The sequence below is a fragment of the Danaus plexippus genome (assembly GCF_018135715.1).
Source record: "Danaus plexippus chromosome 16 unlocalized genomic scaffold, MEX_DaPlex mxdp_31, whole genome shotgun sequence".
NCBI lineage: Eukaryota > Metazoa > Arthropoda > Insecta > Lepidoptera > Nymphalidae > Danaus > Danaus plexippus.
In genome coordinates, this window is record NW_026869852.1 from 1417966 (window position 1) to 1429275 (window position 11310).

General features: G+C 31.5%; 1 protein-coding gene across 2 annotated transcripts; it reads left to right on the forward strand.

Moving 5' to 3' along the window:
• Positions 1 to 2871: 2871 nt before the first annotated feature.
• LOC116772020 (mitochondrial potassium channel ATP-binding subunit) lies at positions 2872 to 10851 on the forward strand. Of its 2 annotated transcripts, XM_061528321.1 has the most exons (14): positions 2872 to 3042; positions 3131 to 3470; positions 3667 to 3822; positions 4101 to 4246; positions 4578 to 4653; positions 5295 to 5435; positions 5763 to 5947; positions 6462 to 6639; positions 6876 to 6995; positions 7388 to 7491; positions 8045 to 8219; positions 8603 to 8781; positions 9801 to 9948; positions 10493 to 10851. In XM_061528321.1, exons 1-14 carry the CDS (start codon positions 2996 to 2998, stop codon positions 10589 to 10591), a joined length of 2094 nt encoding a protein of 697 aa, XP_061384305.1. In that variant the 5' UTR covers positions 2872 to 2995; the 3' UTR covers positions 10592 to 10851. The 2 variants fall into 2 exon arrangements, with proteins under 2 accessions (XP_061384305.1, XP_061384306.1); XM_061528322.1 differs by lacking the exon at positions 2872 to 3042 and having other exon boundaries at positions 3137 to 3301.
• The last annotated feature ends 459 nt before the right edge of the window (positions 10852 to 11310 follow it).

Here is an 11310-nt window from a genome sequence, read left to right on the forward strand (position 1 = left end):
ATAATAATAATCATTAATATTATTTTTATGATTAACTATTGATAAAATTAAATTTTTCTCGCTACTAGTTAAAATATTTAATTATTAATATAAAAAAATATTCTATAGATATATATTAAGGTATTAATAGAATTCTAAATATTTTTTTTAACTTATTTTCTTACTTGTATAACAGCACTTGTAAAATATCAAACGATTGAATTTCGAAACTTTAAATGGCGTACAATCAAATAAAAAACATCGATATACAAATAATTGCGTTAAACTCGCAGCACTTGAGTTAAACAATGGGTTTATTGGCGCCAAAATCAGGGTGCATACGCGCTACTCGACCATCTGTGATTGTGGAACTTCTGATTCGATTGTTATGTATTTAAATTCATAGACGTATTATGGAGGTTGAGGTTTTATATTAAGTAACTGACTGAAGAAAAAGAAATCAAAATACTTTTTTATTACTGTTTAGATAATTTAAGATTTTAGGTAAAAGTAAATGTTTACAGTTTTCATGAAACAAAAGTAAATCTTAAAGTTTTAATTGTAATAAGGTATACTTAAGTAACTCCCGCTTATTTTCATGTAATTATCAGATGTTTTTATGATATGTACTATGAAAAGTTGTGTTAAGAAAAATAATATATCTAATTAATGATACAATAAATAAGATTCCTTTTAAATAAATCAGAATGTACTGGCATTTTTAAATTAATTTCATACCATCTAAAAAAAAGTAAAAGAATCAAAGACATTTATTTGTATATTAATTTCATTTTATTATTATTATTCATATTTCAAATGATCGGAATTAAATTTGAAACTTAATCATTTTTAAATTTCATAAATGGAACACATTCTTTTGATTAAGATAATTTCTGAGTAGCCTAATTCAAAGATGTTCTTATGAATCGATTGCAATTATAAATGTATAAAATTTAATAAAGCTAAAAGCCAAATACCAAATATCTATTTTATTTTCTGTAGAGCGGTCAAACACCAATACATTTTATGGCCTTCGTTGCCTTTATTGCCGATTTGTAGTGGCCATTTGTGGGGTTGGAAAGGATTATAGCATTACAATAAAGGGTGGTTAGGTTTAATCACCGTTCGCTGGGGGCTGAATAGTTTGGCACTTTGTAGCGTCAATAAAATAAAAAAAGTAAGGTTATTAGTTTTTAATGAGTATCAAGTTATCTTTTAATATTTCCTAAATTTCCTGTTTGCACGAGAGAAAATAATTCAATAATTAACTACATATTTTAACACGGTTTTATAAACTAAGGTTGTACCAATCTATGTTTATATGTAACGGAATCTTTGGACATAATTTTCGCCAATTAGAAAAACGCCAATCAATATGAAACTTTTAAATAAGTATGTTATTACGGACATGACAACATTAATCACAATATAATAATATTATAAAATTATATTTTCAGTATTAGGATCGCTACGATTAATAAGTTCTTTTATATATAGGTATTTTCCGTATGGAGTCAGGGAGATAGGTTGCAAATTTGTTCAGTCGATGAAACATACTCCTAGGTTTCCTCCTTTTAGCTGTTACAAGATTATTTCGCGTCGGATTTAGTCGTCCAACATCGTTTTATGGTATTCGGGTTGAAGAACTTGAATGCTCTCATTTAAGAGGCGAAACTACGTTCAAATATTTTTTATGAATTCATTAAATTAGGATATAATTCGTTATATATTTCAATACAAGCTAAAGATCAACGAAAAAGTAATCAATCATAATTAACTACTTCAAAGTATAATAAAGTTTAAGTTATTAATGGAATAATTCAACTAATAGTAAAGTGCGTGGGTTTCTTTTACAACATTTTCGTAACTCTCCTCTCATAGATAGTTGCCAATAGGATGATTGTAACATTAAAAATATCAATCAACCCACGCTTTTCATTGTTCAACTTACTATTTTGGTAGAAACTCTTTGTAATTTAAGCTTATTTTCCACTTTTTAGTTTTGTTAACCATAAAGGAGTGTTTCTTTAAATAATTATTATTCTCATTTGGCAGTATCCCAGAAACGGTAAAGTTTTATATTAATTAATTAATTCTAGGAAATGGAAGGCTTTCGTGTTCAATGATTACCGGTTTATATTGATTCTGACAAGCAATTTGATTTGAAAGAAGTGACAACTTCTTTTAATTTATATTTATAACCCAGTAATTCAAGTTTTAGAGATTTTAGAATTTCTTGATACTAATAAATATATCGTTCTCATTTTGCAATATAGTTTCCTTCAAAAGCTAGGTTTTATTCATTTTAGTATCTACTTTATTGTAAATAAGTGAGGACTTCAAAAGAAAACGTTCTCGTGGAAGCAACTACGCAAAAAAATCTCTTATTAATGAATTTTAACTTTCCGGCATAACTTAGATGAAAAATAAATACTTATAGTAAAATATGGTCTTATACTTTTTTGTTGTTAAAACTTGATATAATTTCTTATACTTCAAGTTACAGTTCGGCTGCATGCATAATTGATAAAACTTGGAATATATAATATATAGGAACTGTAGGAGGAAGGTTGAGAAAGGAAAATATGAGGGGTAGAAGAAGAATATTCTGGAAGACTTGACTTGTCGGTAAATAGAATTTTTGGTTATTTATTTTTTATTAAAAAACTCAACACCAACACAACTTAAAACGACTATTACATATCTCTTGAACTATCAAGAAATGAGAATTCTTTATCGAGTTAATGATATATTATTTATATGATAACAAGAGGTAAATATTGGTTCAGTTGTATTATAAAATAAGTTTTTATCGAAAGAACTTGTAAAATTGTTAGTGCGAGTATTTGTTTGTGACGTTAACATGACATTGACATAACGTTTTATATTTTAACTGGAAATGACACAAATTATATTAACGTAACCGAATATTTTCCCCTCATAAATCTTTCTTATCAATGAAATTATGACTAAATATTTATAGTAAAACCTACCTGGTCACTAGCAAAAAAAAAAAATGTGGCAGTTATTGCAAATGCAATCATGTCAATTAATGCGGCAAAGGTTTGCGTTATTTTTGTAAATACTCTACATTCTACAATTAAACCCGCTTGCAATACAACAATATATTGACGCAAAATGTATTTTTCAGGCTTATTAACGTTAAGAGTAATGGTTACTTTATTAATATAATCAAAAATAAACCATCGGATGCTGTTAAGCGATACTTCTCAAACGTGAAGAATGTTAAGGAAACTGATGTCAAGTATACTTTACTGCAACTTTCCAGTCCATGGAAGCTATGTACTGGCGTTGGTTTGGGGTTAGCAGCACGTTTTTTATATAGTAATAGTTCAGTATTTTGTAAAGCTCTTCCATCTAGAATTATACAGCGTCGACCAAAGTATAACGAGGATAGTTCAAAGTTTGACTGGAAAAGATTTTGGGAATATCTCTTGCCTCATAAATGGCTTCTAACTGCTGCGGTTGCTGTAAGTATATACATTATTTATAATAATCTTTGAACAAATTCATAGTTCTTGCCGACATTATGTTCATTCCAGGTAATATTGTACTTTTAATTACACTTATATTATTTATGTTCCAATTTATTATCAAACAGAAAATGTGTCACATAAAATAAGTACGTAAGTTGAGAGTATCTATTTAATTTGGATATTGTTGCAGTCAGCTCTAGCGGTTGCCTTCCTGAATGTGTATATTCCAGCGATGCTGGGTGTAATTGTGAATATACTTGCTGGTATGAGATCTAATCCCACTATTGATTTCATTGACGAAATTAAGCTGCCTGCTCTGAAGCTCATATCATTATATATTGGACAGGTGAGAATAAAGTTTGTGCTGTAATTTTATAAGACAGCAACGCTATGAAGAATTTTGTTATCATTGATAAAATTATTGCAGAAAATGAACCATTAATAAAAGACAAGGTATCTAACTATAATATAATATAAATTGTAATAAAAATATTATTTTAATAATGTATATATATATGGAACAAAATCGAATGTAAATTTTTTCAGTTATACAACTCACCTATGACTGTAGCGACCTATGACTGTTCAGCAAATATATTCAAATATATACTATTATATTTCCAGGCTGCATTCACATTCCTATACATTCACCTCCTAGCTCAAGTCGGAGAGCGGGTTGCGGCACAGATGAAGCAAGATTTGTTTGGGTCAATCCTACAACAGGATATAGCATTTTTCGATCAAGAGAGAACCGGAGAATTAGTCAATAGGTGACAATTATTAACTAACTTATTCTTGTAATATTAAAATAAAAGTATGTTTATTAAGAGAACAGTTTATAAAACTGGCAAATTATTAAAATTGTTAGAAAGATTCTGAGGGTTATAAATTGGCGAGTAAGGTCATACAAGAAAAATTATTATACTACAATACAGTCACATTAAAGTATAAACTAAATAAAACAGGTACTCAGTAAATTTATAGAATACTTCACTATTTCGTAAATTAGTCAATAGAAGATTGATTTTCGATGATGGTGATGGGGAAAAATTTATCTGTATTGCTAATATTATTTAATTTGTTAATATAACCTATTTACAGAATAACGGTAGATGTACAAGATTTCAAAAGTTCCTTTAAGCAAACTATCTCTGGAGGATTAAGAGCCATAACTCAGGTGAGTTAAAGTGAATTTTATTGCAAAAATTTTAAATTCAATCAAAAACTGTCCCTTTTTGTCATACATTACCGTCTTTCATATATACTATAATAATCTCTTACAAGAATATGCGAAAGCATGTATTGTGCAGCTCTTATGTGTTGGCATGAAAACGATTTTGCAAATAAAGTTCAGTTAATAAATTCTTTGATACACATAAAATACCTAAGTAAGATTAAAATTTTATTTTAACAAATATTTTTTAAATAAATAAATAAATAAAACTGGTCCAATATGATGTAATAAACGTGATGTATTGATTGATTGATGACGTCATTGTGCGTATTATATAGCCTATGCGTGTTTGTTTAGTCTGTGAGAGGATTGGCGCGAACTATGAATGGAACATGCACAATGACGTCACGTTCGCAAGCTATTATTATTATTCGTTTAAATTTTATCATTTTTTTTTCTGTTAAATAGTTTAAATGTTTACGAATAAAAAGGAAAAAGTATTTTTTTTTCACAAATAGAAAAATATATTTGAAATCATAAAACAACTATTTCATGGATTAAGAAATCATGAAAGTAAGCAATTAGTATTAGTCTTCAATCATATATCATTATTCCGTTATCAAACTTATGTATTTGTGTTCTAGGTAGTTGGTTCAGCTGTGAGTCTACTGGTGATCTCGCCCCATCTCACCGGCCTCACATTGATCTGTGTACCCTCGGTGGTCATTGGTGGCACATTTATTGGATCTTTATTAAGAAAGTTATCAAGAGAGGCACAAGCTCAGGTATAGTTTGTATCTGTTATAATATAAGACATTATTTCTTTTTAATTGAACTAATTAATATCTTTAAGATGAAACAAAACTACTATAGAGTTCATTTCTATCAGATCTCACCTTCCTGCATAAAGTTATTACGAATAATATTGATACCCTAACCTTCTTACCTTCTTTATATGTCTAAACGCACAAACTACTGATGAGAAGCAAATTGTTTTTGTCCTAATTATTTAGTAGAATTAACAATTCCGTATACGTTTAATATTTCGGTTACAATAATTCAGAATTATATATATATATTTTAATAGATAAATGACAACAATTTTAACACAGATAGAAAAAACAACATTAGTGGCTGAAGAAGCGATCTCCAATATAAAAACTGTCCGAGCATTTGCTGGCGAAGATAATGAAGCCAGGATGTTCAGGGATGAGTGTAACGCTGCCGCTGAGCTTAGCATGGAACTGGGACTCGGAGTCGGTTTGTTCCAAGCCGGGACCAACTTGTTCCTTAATGGGTAAGTTAGAACTATAAAAACTATTTAAAATTTTCTATAGATCTTAGATTTTTCTTAGACTCATAAAAATTTATTTTGGATATAAGTTTTATGTTTTGTAATATTAATTTAACTTTTACACAAAATATTCTGATAATCTAAAACAACATGTCTATTGATCTGTAATCATAAGTGTTTCAGAATAAATGATACAATAAAATATGTTGGTCCTTTTTGGAATTTCTCATAAGACAACATTCTGAAAACAAATATCATGTTATCATGTTATCATCATATTCGTGGGTGAAGAGCCTTATTCCTTGGTTTTCGTTATAGACCATAGTTTTGAGGCCAACCTGATGTATTTATTTGTGAAAACTTTTCCATTTTAGAACTTTGTCTCATTGAGCTATTTATTTATCTTACATATTAATATATTAAGAATTTCCTTATATATATTTTCAAATAACCAATCTATTAAGGCCATGCCAGTATTTTTTGCTCTGCTATAGTCCTTTTACCATATATATTCCAGTATGGTGTTAGCGACCATGTTCCTCGGAGGCCACCTCATGTCAACCGGCCAGATGTCAGCTGGTGACGTCATGGCCTTCCTTGTTAACGCGCAGACCGTACAAAGATCGGTAGCACAGCTATCACTACTGTTCGGTTCAGTTGTGAAGGGGCTCAGCGCTGGAGGAAGAGTTTTTGAGGTAAACATTTTATTCGTTTATTAACTAGACTAGCCCAACTTACTGTGATCATGCCTTTAAGCAGTACTGGTTTAGTTGAGTCATATATTTTATCTAGAATTCTGAAAACTATTTCTGATTATAAGTTTGCATTAATTTTTTTAGTCAATCTCTTTTTATAAATATTTTATCAAATAGGACATTTGGATTTTGCTTTAGATTTATACAGTGCATATTATATGATGTACATGTTTCAGTATATAAATAAGGAGCCAGTAATGGACACTTCCGGCAAAAGAACCATCAAATACCACGAGTTCCACGGGGACATTGAATTCAAAGACGTCACGTTCTCATACCCAACGAGACCGGAAGCGGTGACGTGTTTAATAATTTATATGCTTTTTGTTTATACTAATATTATGAAGCTGAGCTGTTTGTTTGTACACTCTAAGCTCAGGAACTATTGGTCCGAATTGATAAATCTGTTAGTCTTATAGCCTTCAGTCAAAGGACGGCTATATGATGTAACGCTAATATGAAGCGAGGCTAATATGGTACGAGAAATAAATGAATTTTGAAAAATTAGGAAAATTTCAAGAACTTTCTGAGCTATTTCAACTATGTAACCACTTTTATTTAATTAATTAATTAATTAAGGATTATTATATATATACATATAACTTTATTCGCTCCTGTTGTCTGTAATGTAAGAAATAATTGTTAAACTATTATTGAACAGTTTTGATGTTATGAATTCTGATTCCAGGTTATCTTAAGAAATTTCAATCTGAAGATACCAGCAGGTAAAACTGTCGCTATTGTTGGCACGTCTGGTAATGGGAAATCTACTATCGCTGCTCTATTGGAAAGGTACACAGATGTGAGAGTATAGAAAATCATTCATTTTTTCCATTCATTCATATTGTATTTGTTGTACTTTATCTTTGAACGTTACGCTTCCCGACCATCTTATTAAATTCATATCTTTATGACTCTTATTCATATCTTTATATATATATATGTATTTTTGGTAGGTCAGACGTCTCACGGCTCGTCAATAGATCCTTCCCTGGATCATCTTTTAGTTGTAGTAGTTAAAGCTTATTTTTAATGTTTCAACTAACAGGTTCGTTCCTCGAGCCATTCCTTCCTTCCAACTACTTCTCATTGATCTGGCCTTCTATCTGAACAGTTTATTGTAACAGCTATTAACTCAGGAATGGCTTACCAGAATCTGTACACAACACTAATAATATATGTTTTCAAATACCAAGTAAAGCAGTATCTTTTAATAATTCATAAATCTCATAAATTACAAAATAATATCTAGCCTTACAATCAATTACTTTTATTTAATATATAATTTTATTTAGAATTTTTTTTCAGTGTTCCGTATGTTTCCTTTAACGTTGTCACGCTACAGGTTCTACGACGTGACCCAAGGCTCCGTGACTATAGACGGTGTTGATGTCAAAGAGATGGACCCTCGATGGCTTCGCGGCCGGGCGCTGGGTCTGATCAGCCAAGAGCCGGTGTTGTTCGCTACGAACGTCATGGAGAATATAAGATACGGACGACCTCACGCCTCCGACGATGAGGTAGAAGGTTCTAGAATTAAAGAAGCTTTGGCCTTACATACAGTCGAACTCGTCTTATTACGATTCCCTCTTGAATTAATCGTAAATTTACGTTTGTCCAGATTCTATATATGTATAAAGGAAATTGATCCACAAAATCTTAATATATTCATAGATATTCTTAAATATATATTATATTATAACTCAATAATTACTTTGATTCAATTATAAATCACCTATATTTTAAGTAAGTTATTGTACAAGTAATCGAATGCGTTCGTTCATTTCAATTAAGTGGTCATTTACAAGTAATCAATATACTGGCCGACGCTGCTGGGACATAATCATTGGTATGTATTTTGATTGTAAAGATTTAGTCTAATTTATAATTGAATATGTCTCAGGTATACCAAGCGGCGAAAACCGCGAACGCTGATGGATTCATTCGTAACTTCCCCGACGGATACAATACTATGGTGGGCGAGAGAGGCATGGCGCTGAGCGGAGGGCAGAAACAGAGGATCGCTATAGCGAGGGCCGTGCTGAAAAACCCTCCCGTTATGATATTAGACGAAGCTACGAGGTATGTTATTATATGCAGAGATTTGGGGTAGGGTAAGCAGAATATATTTTTGAAAAAAAAATATAGCAATTTTCGTCATAATTTCCTCCTTTATCCTCTAGATCATGAATCTAATGACATTTTAAATGTCCATAAACATTCGTATTACAGAATGTGCGGTTAAAAGTATGTGAGTGAGAATTACACAATGTAGGTTTAGTTGTATGGGTAGGGTAGCAGTGCTTGTTAGAATATATGGTGTGCACACCACTGATATATTACTTTTCATAATGTCATAAGCAGGAAAGTTAATTAATTACGATCATAAAACAAATCTAAGAAATATAAACCCAGACATTTATTGCATGACAGATTCAAGCAAATTATTTGGTTTAAAAAATAAAAGACGTAGTTTATCGTAACGCTAACTTGTTTTTCCACATTCAATCCCTGATGTCATCTCAGACTTGTGCTTCTCAGTGCATACTTATCTTATTAAAATCATTGTCGTAGTAAACAAAACAGAGCTACTTAAATTTCTATATCATTTCTATATCCTGTAAAAATTGTTACATTTTTCTCAATTTAACGAAAGATGAAAATTATCCCCATACTCAACCTCATTAATATTCATCAGGATGTGATTGTAGAGACCGATACTAAAACACTTCATATATACTGAAATATATTTGGTCTTATCATTTGTCTTACTCCACTACTGACTGATAGCTGTCCAACAACAACAACAACGACAACAACAGCACCGCCAGTAGAGTCATTATGTAGGACAGTAACGACATTCCATAGCTCATGTGGCATCAGGAATCTCCTGGGTCACACGGCTGGGTGTTCGCTCCGCGGAGTCAGCGGCGTCACTCGTTATTTGATATTTTATCCATACCGCGATGTTCATTTATTTTTCAACATGTTCCGCGCACGCAACAGGGTCTACTGTCGTACATTCCTCATTATGTATTTAATATAAAATAATGTCCTAGTGAAATACAATGATAATGATGTAACAATATTCTAATCCCCAGTGCCCTGGACGGAGCCAGCGAGCAGATAGTCCAGGCAGCGTTGGAGCGAGCCTCGGTCGGTAGAACAGTCCTTGTGATAGCTCACCGCCTCTCGACCGTTAGATCAGCTGACGTCATAGTGGTGCTCAACAAGGGACAGATAGTCGAGGTGCAGACATGAATATCATAATAACATTTTAAGATTTCGATCACGTCATAGTCCGTGTGAATATGGTATTTCTGTTCAGAGATATGATAAAAAAAATTATGTAGTAACGACTAAACAGCGTCAACCAACCATCTATGGTCCGTGTCACGGGACTTCATATGAAATACATACAACTATCATATCCTGACCCCGCGGAACATCGGCATTAATGTGTTAACTACTTGACTATGAAGTTTCATCAAAGTCCGCTCAGTAGCATTTGCGTGGAAAAGGAACAAGCATCCATACAGATTTTCAAATTTATGTAGTATGTATGTATGTAGGATACGTCGTATAAGGCGGCCCATACATACAGTAATTTTGCACAATATTTTTATAGTCCAACAATATGTAACGTCCTCTGAATCCAAACGTTCAATAATATTTAGCGATTTTATATTCAGTTTTACGAAATTTCGGTCTCCTTAGAGAACTATAGACATATTTTTAAATATAAAGAATATTTTTGGCAATAAATATCTGTATATTTTTTTTTGTATATCAGATGGGTACACACGACCAGTTGAAGAAACTGAAAGGACATTATTGGAACCTCATCAAACAGCAAGACCAAGATGCAGATAATAATTCGCGATCTCTATGAGATAGTACTAAATATACACCAAAAAAATTTAGAGCCAATTGATAGAAAAACATAGAGCAATTTATACACAGAGTATTTATACACAGAGCAATGAAAAAACAGACACTTCTTAAGCTTTAATAATTTAGTACAATATAAAAATATATGTCATAAAAAATAAATGGTAAAGGTACCAAAAGGTATTAAATGGTTTAAAAAGGATTGTTGATGGTGTGAATATTTTATTTATATGGTTAAGAGTAATAAAATTGTTTTCTAAACGATTTGTTTTATTAATAATATTATTTCTATTAAAAATTTAAAGTATACCTTCTACTACTGGTGTTACGACTTCCGCTACTATAAAAACTACTAGTATTTATGGTGGTTACAGTAAATGATTTGATACTGGGTTAAGACTACCCTATCTATTAATAAATGGGAAAAAAGATATTGACGTAGGTATTCACCGTATACCGCGTTGCAGGGTGAAGAGCTTCAACAGTGCCTGGGACTTGCTACCCAGGTGTAGGTTTAAGCTACCCCTATCTAACGCCCGTTAAACGCGCACGTCCACCGTCCAAGCTCCTCTATCGAGCTTATTAAATGTATTGAAATATGTCCTACAGGTCTTCAGGAACAAGGAATAATGAAACAAAGATTTTACCAACAACTTCATGTGTCATATGATATAAGAAACAATGTGTTTGACAGTTTATTGAAAGCAATATCCGCCATCT

Excerpts from the sequence above, each read along its gene's own strand:
- LOC116772020 (XM_061528321.1), top strand. The coding sequence starts at position 2,996 with ATGTGGCAGTTATTGCAAATGCAATCATGTCAATTAATGCGGCAAAG. Across the intron at positions 3,823-4,100 it reads TATCATTATATATTGGACAG|GCTGCATTCACATTCCTATA; the intron begins GTGAGAATAAAG and ends TTATATTTCCAG. Across the intron at positions 8,782-9,800 it reads ATATTAGACGAAGCTACGAG|TGCCCTGGACGGAGCCAGCG; the intron begins GTATGTTATTAT and ends TCTAATCCCCAG.